The following is an 18,343-nucleotide window of genomic DNA, read 5'->3' as shown; positions in this document are numbered from 1 at the left end:
GATAACACTAAAAGATAGGATAATGTGGCAGTTCAGAAACAGCAATGTTTCTAGAAAATGCTAACTCTTTCATCTTAAAAATATGCCAATCTTTTCCTCTCATAGGAAGCACTTCTGAGGGAACAGACAAGCGGTCTCCCTTGTGCCTTACATATCACAGTCTCTGAATACATTTTCTGGTAAATAAAAAGCAATCTGCAACTGAAAGTATTGATGGGCACAGATGCTGACATTCAATTGCTTTACCTGTGGAATGATGCCAGCTTGGCTTTCTTCTTGCTTCCCCATCATTGTGTAGGATTTCCCAGCACCAGTCTGCCCATAGGCAAAAATACAGACATTATATCCTTCAAAGGCATGTAAGAGCATCTCCTTCCCAATGTCATTGTACACACGATTCTGTGATGCGAAGCAGGGATCTTCAGGCTGTAAAGATTAAGAAGAAAAGTTACAGTCATTTACTAATAGTCTTTCCTATATTAATTTGACAACTTCTACATTAAAAATGTTTGGAATCAGAGTAGTCATTTAAACTATACATTTTTAAAGAGCCTTCTACACATTTTTTTTCATTTACACACACACACACATATTCACATAGAAAGGCACTATAGAAGTTGGAGCTCCAAGATTTTCTTAAGGAAAAAACAAGAATAACAGACCAAAGGTCAGGTTCACATACAAAACTACTTCTTTGAACTTACTGTAGACAGTGTGGCTACTTAAAAGAAAAATACAATTTTAGTGAAGAACATTTTCAATTCCTCCCTCAACCCTCTCCTTGATTAGGCTTTGCAGACAGTGTGGAACATCTCTTCTCACAAAACAGTACAAATTACAATGCCTCAGACACAAGTGCACAGAAACGAAAGCCAGTCTTTAAAGTCACCAAGATTTGGTCCTACACTGACTAAAGGAGTCAGGAAGAACCAAAATACTTGATTAAAGTAAATATTTTATTCCTCAGGTACACTGCGTCAAAACTGAACTTATGGCTGGATGTAATAACACAGAGTTGTAATTTCATCACTGAGGAGAAAGAGTCAGGAGGATCAGGAGTTCAAGGTCAGCTTCAGCTACACGTAGTGAGGCCCAAGTCAGACTCTGTCTTATTTGGTTTTTTTTTTTTTTTTTTTTTTAAGAGTTTCACTATACAGCTCTGGCTGGCCTGGAATTTTATATATCAACCAGGATGTCCTGGAATTCACAGAAATCCATCTGCCTCGGTCTCTTGATTGTTGGGACTAAATCACCCACCACACCAGGACTTCAAAAAAAAACTGTCTTTAAAAATGAAAATAAATTAAGAAGCCAGGGATATGGCTCAGTGGGTAAACTGTGGGCTTCTGTGCAAACAAGAAAGCCAAAGTTTAGAGTTTCAGGACCCACATTAAAGCTGCCTATGGCAGCATGCATCTTTAACGGATCATAGGGCTCACGGACCAGACAGTTCAGCCAGTCAGTGAGCTACTGGTACAGAGAAACCCTGTCTCAATATGGTGGAAAGTGATGAAGAACACAAATATTAACCTCCAGTCTTCATATGTACACACATGAATCCCCTGCACGCACTCACACAAGCACACACGCCATGAATGAACAAACAAATAATTTTTTTAAATGAACTTATAAACTGAGATTTTATTAGCCATGTGTTATAGCCTATTCCTGTAATTCTAGCTCCTGAGAGGGTAAATCAGGAATACTGACTGGCCCAAGTTTGAAGCTAGCCTAGAGTATACAGTAAGTTCAATGCCAATGTGAGCAATGAGATGCTATCTCAAAACAACAAAAAACTAGTAACACATCTTCCTCAAACACACACACAGAACTCATCCTTGGCCACACTCGGAAAATCAGAATTGGATCTTGAAACAACCTAGGATAAAAGTAAGACAAGAAAGGCAGAGGGAGGCAGGGACTCACCGAGGTGTGAGACCAGTAAGAGTAGTCGAAGCTGAAAGACTTTGGTGCTTCCTTTGGGTTCTTTGGGTTAATAATACCTAGAGAATAAAAATATTAAATTGTGTTAAGTCCTTCAATTGTAAGTTCATTAGCTCAATATATTATACTATATGCTCAAATCATTCCAAACAGCATATTTATACTATTGAGTCTTAAGAAGACAATCAAAAAATAAAAATATCATTTAAGAGACAATTTATACTTATACTAGAACACACAAACACACTCAGATCAGACCACACACTCAATTGGATATTACCAGTACTCAGAATATAACAGGTTCTCAGTAAATCTAGGACTGAGTGTCCTTTCAAAGGTAAGTTAGCAGATAAAACTTGGAAATGGGCTGTTTCTATCTCAAAGCACCTCATAAGGTTTGAAATACTTCAACACATTAGAAATAAAAATTAGAAAGATATTATTATATTAATCCAACCTAATATGAAACAAACTCTTTTGGAAATACTTGCTATCTACTTCAAAAACGCATTTGGAGCTGGGAGATGATGGAGCACATCTTTAATCCCAGCACTTGGGAGGCAGAGGCAAGCAGATCTCTGTGAGTTCGAGGCCAGCCTGGTCTCCAGAGCTACAGAGAAACCTTGCCTTGAAAAACTAAAAAACTAAAAAAATAAAAATAAAAAAATAAAAAATCATTTGGTAATGAGGTATTCATTGTAGTTTGTGTTTTTCTGAAATTCACAGTAGACAATATGCAATCTACTACATGTATATATGTGCATGGATGTTTTTGCAGAACCACAGTGTACTAATAAATTACAAGTCTCATCACACATACTGAAAATGCTTTCTCATGTGACTAATACCACCATACCACACTGCAGCAACTGACTGAATGCTGAAGTTTAATCCTTCTTTTTTATATATACAAAGCTTTATCTCATATTTCACATGAGACAGACTGTTCCAAACATGTAGTCATGAAATCTCTAAGACTGGATAGCTCAAGCAAATCATTTCGCTGAGGCAAGGCTACATCCCAAACTGTCCGGGACAACAGGACTGAAAAGTAAACCTGTCCTCAGCAGCTGGTGTGCAGCACACAAACAGCAACCGTTGCTATGATGCTAAGTTCTCCCTCTGGCCGGATTCCTCTGGGTACAGCCACATACTTATGTGGCAACCTCAAACGCTGACAGAGAATTAATAAGTCTCACATTACACATAATCATGTGTCAAGAGAACATGGTTCTAGAAAGAACATCTCTACAAATACACAGTGATTTAATCCAAGTCTGACAAGAGTACAACCAGCCAGAATTCGCCACGTCGTTCCTCCAACCCGTTAAGTCTTTTGCATTTAGAAATCTTTATCTTCCCAATCACCCAGTGAGGCAAATGCTTTCTCATCCCCATTTTATGAAGAAGTCATCAAAGAAAAGCTCAATATTCCTCAGGTCACAGAGCAGATTCAGAATTTGAATCTGCAGAGCTGCCACAATTAGCCAAGACATCATCACGTAAATGCTTACTCTCTACACACAATGATCACCAAAGTGAAACAGAAGAAGGCATTTTATATATTTGCATGTAGCTATATGCACATAGCTAACCCCTAAAATTAAGCCACAGGCATTGTTTAAAACTCTCTTTTATTCCTTGCTTTTTTTTAGTTTTTCAAGACAGGGTTTCACTCTTTTGCTCTGGCTGTTCTGGAACCCATTTTGTAGACCAGGCTGGCCTCAAACTCACAGAGCTCCACCTGCCTCTGCCTCCCAATCCTAATGCTAGGATTAAAGGCATGCACTATCACCAACTGGCAAAGTTTCCTGGTTTTAACAGTACGAATTAGACAACGAACTCTACCAAGAACACAAATTTTAGAGTCCTGTTGTATGAGACAGAGCTAAAAACTAGTAAGAACCACGAGGTGCTGGGCGTGTCCCTGAGGTCAGTCTTCAGCACTCTGAAGCATGGTTAAATAAGCTCATCTAGAAAACTGACGTTCCCAACACTTCATCCACACGTCATTCTGTCAAGAACAAGAGAAATACAAATTCTCAGATAATGTCCCTTGATTTATCATTTCCCTACGGAGAAAAACAAAGAAAATCTACATCAGAGTGTAGTAAGTTCACATGAAATCCTTTTCTTCTTTCTCAGCAAGTTTTTCTCTCAGATCTTTGAAGCCTCTGATAGTTATACAACCAATCTGGGTTTCTTGTTTGTTCGTTTTCTGGGATTGAAGCCAGAGATTTGCACAAACTAAGCAAGTGGGCTACCATATGCTACATTCCCAGCCCCCTCCTGTTTGTTTGTTTTTTAAAGAATCACTTATATCAACAATAAATAGGCCAGGCAGTAGCCTTTAATTCCAGCACTCCGAAAGAAGGCAGAGACAGAAGGAGCTCTATGAGTTAGAGGTCAGCCTGGTCTACAGAACAAGTTCCAGCAGAGTCAGGGCAGTTACACAGAGAACCCCTGTCTCAAAAAAACCAAAACCAAACAAACAAAATCAACAAACAAAACAAAACAATGAACAAAAATATACAATTTTTCAAAAGCTCTTTATAAGGCTTGGGTTCTAGTTCAGTGCCTTCCTAGCACAGAAGACCAAGCTCAATCCCAAGCAACACACAGACAGTATATAATTGAATAATAGTTTTCATAAATAATATTAAATCTACCCATATTTGATTTTTCTTTTCGTGACAGGGTTTCTCTGTAGCTTTAGAGTTATCCCGGAATTAGCTCTTGAAATCTACCCATATTTGAAATACTTAGTTATCAAATGAAAAAACATTGTTACTTATACTGTTCAGGAGGAAAGCATTATCAGGAACCTCAGAAGGATGGTAATTTCTGCTACCTTTAGAAAACATTGTATTTTATGTGTAGGGTATTTTGTTTGCATGTATGTCTATGCATTTCATGCAAGGCCAGAAAAGGGCACCAGATTTTCTGGAACTGGAGTTGCAGATGGTTGGTAGCCATCAAACGGGTGCTGGAAATCAGACAGTCCTCTGGAAGAGCAGCCAGTACTCTTAACAACTGGGTCATCTCTCCATCCCCTAATTTCTACTTAAGTTCTGTATCTGTGTTGTAGAATTATTTGTTGTTTTCTTTTCTCTGGGGGTTTCTTCTATGGGAGTTTACCCGCACTGTGTCTATGCATCACTTACATGCCTGGCCTGAAGAGTGCAGAAGATGAATGTTGGGTCCATTGCAGTTGGGGTTACAGATGGTGTAAACCACCCCGTGGACACTAGAAATTAACCCAGATCCTATGAAGTGCTCATAACCAGAGCCACCTCACCAGCCATATTCTTTTTTTATATTGTTTTTCAATTTTTTGTGTGTGTGTATGAGTACAGAAAAGGTGTCTGATAATATATAAGGATATCGTTAGGAATCCCCCCTCCTGAGACAAGATTTCTCTGTGTACCAGCCCTAGTTGTCCTGGAACTAACTCTGTAGACTACACTGGCCGCGAACTCAGAGATCTGCCTGCCTCTGCCTCCCAAGTTCTGGGATTAAAGGCCTGTGCCATCACTGTCCAGCTCGTTAGGAATCATTTTACTGATTTTTTTCTATCATAGGGCTATTTGTGCTATCCAGCCTATGATTCCTGATAATATTTTTAATTAGGAAATATTTTATATATCTAAGATAACACATATATAAATAAAATATTAAAAAATAAAATATATCTGGCCTGGGCTGTGACCAAGGGCCAAGTCTTGATCCAGGGCCCTAGAACAATGCAGAAGCCTGTGTTGATGTCTGTGGCTTCTGTCGTCACCAGGGTCCATGCAGAGGCCTGTGGTGGGGTCATGTAGGTGTCCAAGGGTCATGCTGCCATGGTGGCCTTGCCAATCTGGGTGACCTGCATGGGCCACCTGGAACCATGGTGACAACCCTGCCTGGGCTGCTGCCGAGGACCACGTCTGGGTCTGTGTTGGTGTCCCTTGCTCATGCTGCTACTAAGACTCATGTGGATGCCCGGCGTTTGGGACACACCTGTAATCATGCTGGTGTCCAAGGGCTGTGCCGCTGCCAGTGTCAGGCCAATTTGAGTAGCTAAGGCTGTCAACTGGGGTCATGGTATTGTCTGGACCGGGGCTGCAACCAGGGCCTTGTCTGGGTCTGAGACCTGCTACATCCATGGTCATAGATCAGTGCCTAGCCCAATCGACCCACAGCCAAATACTACATGGAGAAAGAGAGCCCAAACTGGAGATCTCCATTGGGTCCCTCCCCTAGGACATTGGGGAACACCATGGAAGAGGGGCAGAATGTAGGAACCAGAGTGGTTGAGATTACCAGGGGAACACGGTCCACAGACATCAAGTAAATGGGTTCGTAAGGGCTCACAGACTGAAGTGGCAATCACAGAGCCTGTATGGTCTGCACTAGAGCCTCTGAATACATAATATGTTTGTTAGCTTGGTGTTTCTGAGGTGGTCCCCTAACAGTGGGAGTGGGAGTCTCTGCTTTTTCAGATGCTCGTGTGACCCTTTTCCTCTTACTGAATTGCCTCACCCAGCCCTAATATGAGGGTTTGTGTCTAATCTTACTGTATCTTGTTAAGCCATGCTCATGGATATTCCTTGTGAAGGCTGCTTTTTTCTGAAGGGAATCTGAGGAGGATCTGGAGGAGAGTGGAGATGGGGTGTGAGGAATGGGAGAGGGGAATGTGCAGTCAGGAAGTACCAAAAACAAGAGAGAGAAAAAACACCACCATGTACACATGCATATAAATACACACAGAGACACACACACACTTGATGGAATGCTAGGGAAGGACCTCATAGCTCAGGCTGACTGAAAAGCTGTGCCCCTTCTGCTCCCCTCCTGAACGATACTATCTCAGTCCTCCTTTATCAAACTGAAAAGCAGGTGCAGCGCCAAAGTCCTGAATGCTTCCTTTTCCCAAACCAAAGGGAAGCTAGAACCCTCATTTATCCTCTCAAGGAAATCTTCACACCATTTGCCTTTGGGTTCAAACTCTTAATTCCTCATGCCACAGTCAACACTGGTTACCTTAAAGGGGACAGAGAAGAGCAAGATGGTGTCTGCTACCTATAGTAGAGACGACTATCTTTAAAACACGATCATGAAATGTTTCGAAGGCCTTAGTTTAATAATGAACCAGAACTAATCGTGTTCTCTTTCTTACAGCACTTCAAGTTAAGATTAACTTCAGAGGGGCAGGGAGATGGCACAGCAGTTAGCGTTTACCACTCTCGCAGAGGACTCAGGTGCAGCACCCTCATCCAGCACCCCCACGGCAGTGCACAGCCACCTAGACTCCAGTTCTAGGGGTTCTGACAACTACTGAATTCTTTAGTATAAATAAACTCACACAGGCGCACACAAATACACACAAATAATCAATAGTTTTTAAAAAGCTAAACCTTAGAGAACTAGCAAGATGGCTCAGAGGGAAAAGTGCTGGCCAGTCAGGCCTGACGACCTGGCTTTGGTCCCTGGGATCCACACGGTGGAAGGAGAGAACTGACTCTCACAAGTTATTCCCTGACCTCCACAGACACACGACAGTGTGTGCACAGCCACACAATAAACTAAATAATGTTAAAAACAACCTCCAAAGCTGTTAAACACTCAATTTTACTCCTTCCCTCCTCTTCTCCTTGCCTGCTTTCCAATTTAGTTACCACAGCACAAAGACGCAGAAATGTTTTCATTACTGAACCCCAGAAAACAAGGCGCTTAAAACAAGATTTGTATTTAAAACCCTTTTTATTCTCTAGAATAAATTTGTTTATCTAATATCTCAAAGTCACTAATGTAGTAATTACACTGTTGTCGACAAACTACTAAGACTCTGCCTGCAACTATAATTAACACATCAGTGTGGGAGCACTGTAACTTTATATTCGCTCTTCTCAAAAGCATGCTTGGGCTCTTCTGAAGAAGCATGCTTGGGTTGGTTAAAACTCCTAGTGATGGACTAGGTGCAGTGGTTCATGTCTGTAATTCTAGCACTCAGGATGTTGAAGCAGAAGGATCATGAGTTTGAGGACATCTAAGGCTGCACAGTAAGACCCTGCCTCAAAAACACAAAATAAAAAAGTCCAGTGATACCAGAGTAGCCTTCTTTTGCCAAAAAATATCCTATGTCAAAAATTAAGGGGAAAGGGCTGGAGAGATGGCTCAGTGGTTAAGAGCATTGCCTGCTCTTCCAAAGGTCCTGAGTTCAATTCCCAGCAACCACATGGTGGCTCACAACCATCTGTAATGAGATCTGGTGCCCTCTTCTGGCCTGCAGGCATACATGCAGACAGAATATTGTATACATAATAAATAAATAAATATTTTTTAAAAATTAAGGGGAAAAAAGGCACAAAAATAAAAATATGTACACCACTTATATTACAAAACCATGAAATCAAAACCTAAAGCCAAGCCGGGCGGTGGTGGCGCACGCCTTTAATCCCAGCACTCGGGAGGCAGAGGCAGGCGGATCTCTGTGAGTTCGAGACCAGCCTGGTCTACAAGAGCTAGTTCCAGGACAGGGTCCAAAGCCACAGAGAAACCCTGTCTCAAAAAACAAAAAACAAAAAACAAAAAAAAAAAAAACCCTAAAGCCATACCCTAGTAGAGTCTTCTGGAAATATAGTAAAATGGCAGAGAGCATAAAGTACATTTGAACAAAATACATATAATCACAAAGTGTTTTAATTGTTTAAAATAATTACATACTCTAACATGATAAAAACTAGTGTAGGTATATTATACATGCTCACCATATACTCAATCCCAAAGAACAAAAAAATATATAGTAAGAAAAGAAGCTGGGGGTGGTGCATATATCTTTAATCCCAGCATTTCAAAGACACAGGCAAGCAGATCTCTATGAGTTCGAGGTCAGCTGGGTCTACATGGTGAGTTCCAGAACAGCCAGGGCTATATAAAGAGACCCTGTCTTGGAAAAGAAAGAAGGAAAGGAAGGGAGGGAGAGAAAGAGGGAGAAAGGAAGGAAAGCGAGAAAGAGGAAAAATGAAAGGAAAACTACAACTGTCTGTGTCAGTACAGTTCTAACACATAGATACAGACTTACGGTGCGATACAGCTGGAGAGACAATCAGTACAGTTCTAACACAGAGATACAGACATACAGTGCGAAACAGCTGGAGACAGCGCCAGGGTTAAGAGCAGTGACTTCCCCCGAGGTCCTGAGTTCAGCTGCTAGTACCCACAAGGCAGCTTACAACCACCTGTAATTCCAGTTCCCGGGGATCTGACCTCTCCTAACCTCCACAGGTACGAGGAACACGGGTGGTACAGAGACGTCCATGCAGGCAAATATTTATACACAAAGAATAATAAAATAGAATTTAGAACATGCTTGTTTTATAGTGTTTTCTAAAATTCTCAAGGCTGAATATGGTAGCATATGCCTGTAATGCAATCACTCAGAAGATCAAGGCAGGAAAAATAGCAAGGTGAGGCCTGCCCGAGCTACACAGTGAGGCCCCACACTCCCACACCAGAAATGAAGAGCTTCTCAACGAACAATTCTGATCTTCCTAAGCAAATTTTGAACAATTTTACAAGGAGATGAGGTTGGGGCCCGAGAGGTAGCTCGGGGGTAAAAGTACTAGCCACATAAACCTGACTTTGACTCCCAGAGTCAGCAGCTGCACAGACGGCCCTGCAACTAAGAGCTTGCTGCTCAGTTAAGAGGCCTAGAGTTCAGATCCCAGCACCCTATCAGGCACCTCACTGACACAGAACAGCAGCAGAATCACGAGAGATGCCTCAGCAAACTGGAAGGCAGGAGACCCGCCTCTAGAAAACTGTGCTTTCACCTCTACACATGCACTACTTGCTCAGGCACATACGTACACACTCAACAGATATTGAAAACAAACAGGTGAACCTTCATCTGTTGGCACAGACCTGTAATTCAGCACTAACGAGGCAAATCTGGGAGGACAACCATGAGTTTAAAACTAACCTCATTTACAAAGCAAGTTCCAGGCCATTGAGGGCCACACAGTAAGGCAATCTCAATGAAAAAAAAGAGGGGGGGGGCTCTCTGGAAAGCCCCCATTTTATTTGATCTGAGTAGCCCAAAGATTTGAACTGATAGTTGTGCCCTTCTATTTTATGATTTCACTTAATAAAGAAAAACAGTGGGCAGTGGTGGCACACACCTTTAATCCCAACACTCAGAGGCAGGTGAATCTCAGCGAGTTCAAGGCCAATTTTCAGAACAGCGGGGGCTACATAGAGAAATCCTACCTCAAACAGCCCCCCCCAAGCCAAACTTAATCTAAAATTATATCCAGATTGGACAAAAGTGTTATTGAACGAAATAGTACAACAGTAACCATGTTGACCTGTACAGCACAGGTGACTCTTACAAGGACTGGGGGACAGCCCAGACAGCCAAGGTCTAATTACAAGATAAAGGAGAGCCCAGGTAAGCAAGACAAAGTCTCCTTGCCTCAATGACTTTAAAGCCATGAGAAAGATCAGGAGGGAAGGAGGGGGAACTGTGGTTGGTATGTAAAATGAAACAAAATAAACAAAAAAAATTCTTTTAAATAGAAAAAGTTAAGGAAACTAGTTAGATTATTCTGAGGACTGAATGAATAAACTTCGTAAGTGCCTAAATAAGACAACTTAGGTGTTTAGTGTTTTGAATTAGAAATCACATTTTCTCCACAATTAAAAATATATAAAAAGTAAAGGTTTTTGGTTTTCCCTGTACATATTTTGTCTCAAGTTTTTCACAGTGAAAGGGGTTCTCTGGTTTCTGGCCAGAACATGTCTGGCGAAACAATATAAGCAGTTAACTCATGTCCTCAATGTGTTCTCTGTCCTTCCAAAACAAAGGCTTCTAAGAAATTTCCAGCCTCTCCCCTCTCCTCTCTCCCTTATAAAGAAGCCCCGCGCCAGGGCTTTCTAACAGGTGCCGTACTACTTCAATTACTTACACTATATCCAAAACAAGACTTAAAAACTAAAGCTTTGTGCCCTCTGCTTGCTGAATGACAAAACCCAATTTCCTGTTTATGCCTACATCCCCACAACACTAACAACACACTGGGAAGAGCATTTAGTCTACTACACTGCACAATCCTCGACAGCAAACACTTAAGTTGTGGATGCCTACCTTGCCTGACAGGAAGCAGATCAGCTCTCCAGCTTGCTAGCTAGCTCACTCTCTGTCTCACACCTCACCAGGCTACCAAAAGCAATCACAATGTCCATGCTATGGACATGGATTTTTAAAACTGAACTCTAAAACGGAAAGCAGAAAGCAAAGACCAGATTTCCTAGCAGATCTTATTGTTGGGAGGGCACAGTGGCACACGTCTTTTTGTTTGTTTGTTTGTTTTGTTTTGTTTTTTTGAGACAGGGTTTCTCTGTGGCTTTGGAGCCTGTCCTGGAACTAGCTCTGTAGACCAGGCTGGTCTCGAACTTACAGAGATCCACCTGCCTCTGCCTCCAAGGCGTGTGTCACCGCCGCCTGGCAGTGGCACACGTCTTTAATCCCAACACCCAGAAGGCAGATACAGGCAGTTAAGATCCAGGCCAGCCTAGTTTACACAGTTGCTCCAGCCAATGGAAGTCGGAAGACAGTATGGGGTTCCCCTGGATCCAGAGTTCTGAGTTACCCACCCCAGTGTGAACCTGGTCCCTCTGCAAGAACAGCAAGTGCTCTGAACTGCTGAGCCATCTCCCCGCCCCCAGCTGTCTCCTGCTGAGTTGTTTTGCTATGGAAATAATTCAAGTAGCTGAAGAAGCCTATACACAATAAAATCGGTTCTTGGCCAATGAGAGGCCTTGGCACTTGCCACCAAATCTGATGGCCCACATTTAGTCCCCAGAATCCCCACGGAAGGAGAGACTCTGATCTCCACATGTGCTCCATGGCACAAACACTGTTCCCACATACAAACACACACTAAACACACAAACTAAGTAAATGAATAAACAAACAAATAAATAAATGTAATTTAATATTTTTAATGCAGTTCTTGGGCTAGCAAGATAGCTCAGCAGGTATGGGTACTTCCTGCACAAGCCTGATGAGTTGAGCTGGATCTCCAGAACTCGTGGATGGCAGGAGGAACAAAACTAGCACCCCATGGTTGTTCTCCACATAGGCGCTACCGCAAAGCACACACATACCACCCCCCCACACACACACAGGATAGAATAAGTCTGAATAAACAGTTCTAAGTACACAACAGAAAAAGCCCTATCCAACTTATGCACTATTATTTCTGACTTTAAACTTATATTGTTGACCAGCAAGATGTCTCAATCAGTAAAGATACTTGCTGCTGAGCCGGACAAATTCAATCCCCGGAATCCACAAAGCAGGAAGAGAAATGACTCTCACAAGCTGTCCTCTGACCTCCGTACATGTGCCATGGCATGCACACACATACACACAATAAAATACAAAACAAAATAAAATGAATGCAAAAACATAAAATAAAACAAAACATTAAACTTGGGCTGAAAAGCTGGCTCGGCAGTTAAGAGCACTGGATACTCTTCCAGAGGACTTGTGTTCAATTCCCCGCTCACAACTGTCTGTAACTTCAGTTCTAGGGGATCTAACACCCTCACACAGACATAAATGCAGGTAAAACATCAATGCACATGACATTAAAAAATAATTAATTAAAAATTAAACTTAAACTCTGACTGAAAATAACTTTGGCACTAAGATTAACCACAAAAATTAATTTTTCAAATTTCATCCTACAAGTATACATCATTCTATTTGATCCCTGCAAAGAGCCCCAGAAGAGAAGGTTGGAAAGACATTAGCAACACCTTTGTTTCCCCTATTTACGGATTCTGGAAACTGAAGCCCGTGCCTATCACATGGTAAGTGGTGGCTGTATCAGTGAACTACAACAAGCATAACATCTCCATTTAATAAAGAAAGACCAAGGCTCGAGTGTCTGAAGACAAAAGATGACATAAGTGAAGCACAGATCATAGGCACAAAACACCACTGTCAATCAAACTCCTGAAATCATGAGGTGTAGGTGGGGGACTGAGTATGGCTTCATGGGGACTAAGCACCGGGTCTACCTGAGCTATCCCACTAGCTCTGGAGTCACACTGCTTTGTTTTATAACAGGTTCTCATTATGAAGCTATGACTGGCCTCACACTCATTAAGTAGCCCAACCTGACCTGAAAATCCAGATCTCTTGCCTCAACCTTTCCCAAGGGTTGACATTATAGGTTGGCATTATAGGTCTACGCCATCAAGCCTGGATGAATCATGTGCCAAGGAATGGGGAAGGCAGTCAACAGACTATTAAGTGACACACCACTTTACCTGAACTACAGTGGTTTCACAACATGAGGGACGATCACTGTGCAAACTATGTTATTCTCACGGAAAATGGAGCACACAAGAGAGTTCTATTTTTATTCTTAAAGGTATTATCTACAGTCAGGCATTGACGGTGCACGCCTTTAATCCCAGCACTTGGGAGGCAGAGGCAGGTAGATCTCTGTGAGTTTGAGGCTAGCCTGGTCTACAGAAAGAGTTCCAGAATAGCCAGGGCTATACAGAAAAACCCTATGTCGGGGGGTGGGGAGCTATCTGTCTGTCTATAGTGACCAAAGAGAAAGGTAACAAATTCTATTTCCTGAACACTTCATTAAGGAAGGTGCAATGGATATGAAACACAATCTCAGAATTCCTCCAAATTCATGAGACCACTGCACAAGGTAAAAACCTGTACTCTGACACTCTGTCCAAAGGCCAGGCCTGCAATACAGCAGTAAAGATGATCATCATGGCCAGATTAAGGAACCCTGAGAGAGTAAACTAAGCACTCTAATTCTGATCTGCTAAGAAATGGATGAGTAAGGCTGGCTACATGCTCAGTAAAAGTGCCGTGAAGCCTGACCCAAGCTTAATCCTTGGAGCCCACAAGGTACAAAGAAGGAATCACCTCCCTAAGTTGTCCTTTGACCTCCACACACACACAAATAAATAATATGTTTATGGATAAATACCAAAATGTCTTCAGAATAACTATTCTAACACTACCCAGATTTTTCCTAATATAAAGAAAACAATTACAACATTGACAGTAATTCTGCTGCAAATGATTGTTAAATCAAAAGAATCCTCTTTTGTTTGTAGAAACAGCCAAGAGATACATCATCTCTTCCTCAATGCTGTGCTATAAATAGAGCTCCACAGCAGGAACTTCTAAATAAACACAAGATAGACCACACACACCAAAAACACTAATATTCTACTAATTTGTTTTCATGAACCCAACTAACCCTTCAAAGCAAGGAAATAAATAGAAGTAGAATACAGAAGAACTCCTTCTAATTTACCAAAACCAATATTATTTTCTATCACATACAAATATGTCTCAACATGATATGCTCAAGTAATCAAATACAGTAATACTTTTTAAGCAAAATAGAAAACAAAAAGAAGCGTACCCGTGGTCAGGATGTCGCTCAGCATACACAAGGCCTGCTGTCTAGCCCCCAGTACCCTGTAGACTAGAAGACTGGTGACTGCCTCTAATTTCAACATTCAGAAAGTGGAACAGGAGCATCAGAAAGAAGCTGAAACTGAAAACCATCCTCTACTATAAAGTGAGTTAAAGGCCAGTCTGGGTTACAACAGACAGTGTCTTAAAAAAATAAATAAATAAATAAGAAAAGAAGCCGGGCGGTGGTGGCGCACGCCTTTAATCCCAGCACTTGGGAGGCAGAGGCAGGCAGATCTCTGTGAGTTCGAGGCCAGCCTAGTCTACAAGAGCTAGGTCCAGGACAGGAGCCAAAAGCTGCGGAGAATCTCTGTCTCGAAAAATCCAAAAAAAAAAAGAAAAGAAAAGAGAGAGAAAAGTGCTCCTGACACCTTGTCTATAAATGAGAGCACAATCTAATGCCCATCTCTATGAGAAAGCAACGGATATAGCAGGACAGAGCCAGCAAGGTGGCTCGGTGAGCAAGTGCTCTGCCATGCAAACTTGCTCCCTCAGTTCAAGATCCAGAACTCACAGAAAAGTGAAAGAAGTAAAGAATCTTCAAGGTTGTCCTCTGACCTCCATCCATACCCACATAGTCACACATATTTGCTACACATACACATACACATACACACACACACACACACACACACACACACACACACACACACATACACACAGCCCAAACAGATAAATAGACAAATAAGTATATAAACAAACAAACAACCTGGAAGAAGGGGCTGAAGGCCAGAGTGGGAAAGGTCCACACAAAGTCAGTACCCAAATACACAAGCCTGTGCCAAGGAAAGGTGGCCTTGAAGACCATAGTCCTTCCCAACCTTGACATTACTGAGAAAAGAGAAGGCCAAAGACAGTGCAGGATAGGGCCTGGAGAGGACCTAGACATTGTCTTACTTCTGAGAAACACTTAATCAAGTAGACATGTGGCTTTAGAAGTAAAGATTCCTCTCTTTGGAAAAGGAGCAAAAATACGGCAGAGAGATTTCAGAAGGAGCAGGCTATGAGGCAAGGCTGTGCCTTGGAAGACATGCCCTAACTTCTGCTGTGGATGGCATAATGCACCTAACTTCTCTTTCTGCATGACTGATTTAGATTAATTCATGATAGAAACATTGTACAAACTTGAGAGCACTCCCTTCTACCAGTGTGTAGTGGCTCACAATTACAATCCCTGCACCCAGAAGACTGACGCTCACTAACCATGGGTATGAGAAAAGTCGAGGCTACAGAGTGACACCTGCCTCAAAAGAGCAAAACAATAAAATAAAAGCATTCTTTTCTACATCAGTCTTTCCCAAACTTCCATAATGGCCAAGCCCTCCCGACAGCCATGTTCTCAGGAAGCAGATGTAGGACGTCCTCCTTGGTTCACTTGCATCACTTGGTTCAGAATGCGTGTGTGTGGCTAGGAAAGCCTTAAAATGCACCGCTAGGAATCAAAACAAAAAAACATGTCTATCCCACTGAACCTAAGCATAAAGAATAAAAATTCTAAGATACCAGGCAAGAAAGACTGATAAACAAATGGATTTACCCAAGGGCAAGGCACAGAATTCTATGAAACACAAAGCAAAATCTTACGGTTCAGTCTCACGCCTGTGAGAAAAGCAGCTCTACCCAGCTCCTCTTTCTCTGAGGGAATTAGTGTATGCTCACAGTCTCCAAACTTCCACACGTAACTCAAGCATATATTTCAAAAGTTAAATCATTACTTTTGAACCATTTTCCTTTTTACTAAGTAATTAGACAAAAGAAATGAATCTCAGGGGCTGGAGAGATGGCTCAGTGGTTAAGAGCATTGCCTGCTCTTCCAAAGGTCCTGAGTTCAATTCCCGGTAACCACATGGTGGCTCACAACCATCTGGAATGAGGTCTGGTGCCCTCGTCTGGCCTGCAGACATACACACAGACAGAATATTGTATACATAATAAATTAATAAATAAATAAATAAATAAATAAATAAAATATTTAAAAAAAGAAAGAAATGCGTCTCAAGTGGAAGAAATGTGAGGGAGGAAAGGATATTACTGAGCAAAGCCGTTTGTGTTCAGGACTCCAGCGTATGTAAGGCGGTAATATTTGCTGTGCCAGAAAGTACTTCCTGAAACCACAGGGCACTTAAATAAAAAGGCTGTCAATAACCTTTCTGATTTTGCATAGTCCCCAAAGTATTCTTTATGCTTTTCTGCTTTTTGATAAAAATTATTACAGAAGGGCAGGCACTCCACTGTACTCCATCTGAAATGAGCTACAATCCTGTATCCATTTTTTTCAATAATTCATGTACAGGCTGAACGGTGTGGTACACACACTTAATCTCGACATTCTCAAGAGGCAGAGGCAGGTGGATCTCTGTGAATTCGAGACCAGCCTAGTCTACAATGAAGTTTCCAGGATAGCCATGTCTGTTATACAGAGAAACCCTGTCTGGGGAGGAAGAAAAAAAAAAAAAAAACATGTACCCTCTCAATCTAAGACTAATCTTTTAGTAAGAACACTTGTTCTGCCAGGTGGTAGTGGGCGTGCCCTTAATCTCAAGGGAGGCAAAGGCAGGACAATCTGGGAGTTCAAGGTCAGCCTGCTCTACAAGAGCTAGTTCCAGGACACGCTCTAAAACTACGTGGAAATCCTGTCTTGAAAAACAAAAACAAACAAAAAACTACTTGTTCTAACAGAGGACTCTGGATCAGGTCCCAGCACTCATGTGATAGCTCACAACCATCTGTAACTCTAGTTTCAGGAGATCAAAAACCCTCTTCTGGTCTCCTCAAGCATCAGGTATGTACATGGTGCACATGCAGGCAAAACACTCAGTCATACACACAAAATATAACTTTTTAAACAAATAGTCTTAATCTGTTTATTTCAAGTGCACCCTACAGCTGTCTCATTATTGACTTAGCCAATAACCCCAGGAAAATGGCTGTTTTTACCTCCCTAGCAACGTGATTTCACACTCAGCCTTTTTGTTTGACTGTTTGTTACAAGACAGGGTTTCTCTGCATAGCCATGGCTGTCCTAGAATTTACTCTGTAGACCACGCTGGCCTCAAATTCAGATATCCATCTGCCTCTGCCTCTTGAGTGAGGGGATTAAAGGCTGTGCCACCACCGCTCAATCATACTCAGCTTTCCTAAAGGAGGACTCTAGACCCAAACTCAGGTCCGGGGCCTGCACAGGAAGCACTTTACTCACTGAGCTAACATCCGAGCTCGAATTTTTATTTTTAAGACAGGGTCTTACTCCATAACCAAAGCTATCCTCAAACTCACCATCCTTCTGCCTTAATCTCCTGAGTACTGAGATTACAGGTATATGCCACTACACCTGGCTGCATTTGCTCTTCTAAGAAACTTTAGTTTATGACAAGTATCACTTTGATCACTTTTATTTAGTATCATGATTTTTTTTTTTGAGATTTGAGATTATAGCTCAGTTGGTTGAGTTCCTTTCTCATAGGCAGAAAGTCCTGGGTTCAACTCTCAGCATGGTATAAAGTCAGGTATGGAGGCACAGGGCCTGTAGGTATTAATGAGGTAGAGGCAGGAGGATCAGAAATCCAAGTAAGTTTGAGATCAACGTCCCATATATAAGACCCAATCTTTTAAAAAAACACTTTTTTTTTTTTTAAGGAAAAGAATTTAAAAGGGGGCTCATGGCACATGACTTGATTGCTCTGTGTGGGAACCAACACTTAAGAAGTTTTCAGAAGCAAGAACTTTTGGTACTTGGCCAGATGATCAACACTGGCTGTTTTGTCTTGTTTTTTTTAAAAAAGGAGAAAGTGAGCTGAGTAGCAGTCTCTGTCTCTCTGCCTCCCTCCCTCTAATTCCTGATTGTGGACACAAGGCAGCCAGCAGCCTCCAGCCCCCTGCAGCTATGTC

At 41.8% G+C, this 18,343-nt stretch overlaps 1 protein-coding gene across 6 annotated transcripts in view; it reads right to left on the bottom strand.

Moving 5' to 3' along the window:
• The window catches only part of Kif1b (kinesin family member 1B), a 135,589-nt gene that overhangs the window by 99,761 nt on the left and 17,485 nt on the right, over positions 1–18,343 (bottom strand). For all 6 annotated transcript variants that reach the window (XM_050153342.1, XM_050153343.1, XM_050153338.1 and 3 more), the window contains exons 3-4: positions 1,927–2,003; positions 247–426 (exon numbers count right to left, since the gene is read on the bottom strand). In XM_050153342.1, the coding sequence (XP_050009299.1) occupies positions 247–426; positions 1,927–2,003 (257 nt within the window). The remainder of the gene's footprint in view (positions 1–246; positions 427–1,926; positions 2,004–18,343) is intronic.

The sequence above is a fragment of the Alexandromys fortis genome, unplaced genomic scaffold, assembly GCF_014885135.2.
Source record: "Alexandromys fortis isolate MF-2015 unplaced genomic scaffold, M_Fortis_MF-2015_v1.1 scaffold_88, whole genome shotgun sequence".
NCBI classification, from domain to species: domain Eukaryota; kingdom Metazoa; phylum Chordata; class Mammalia; order Rodentia; family Cricetidae; genus Alexandromys; species Alexandromys fortis.
The sequence above is the reverse complement of the archived record's forward strand: the minus strand, read 5'-3'. Positions and strand labels throughout refer to the sequence as shown.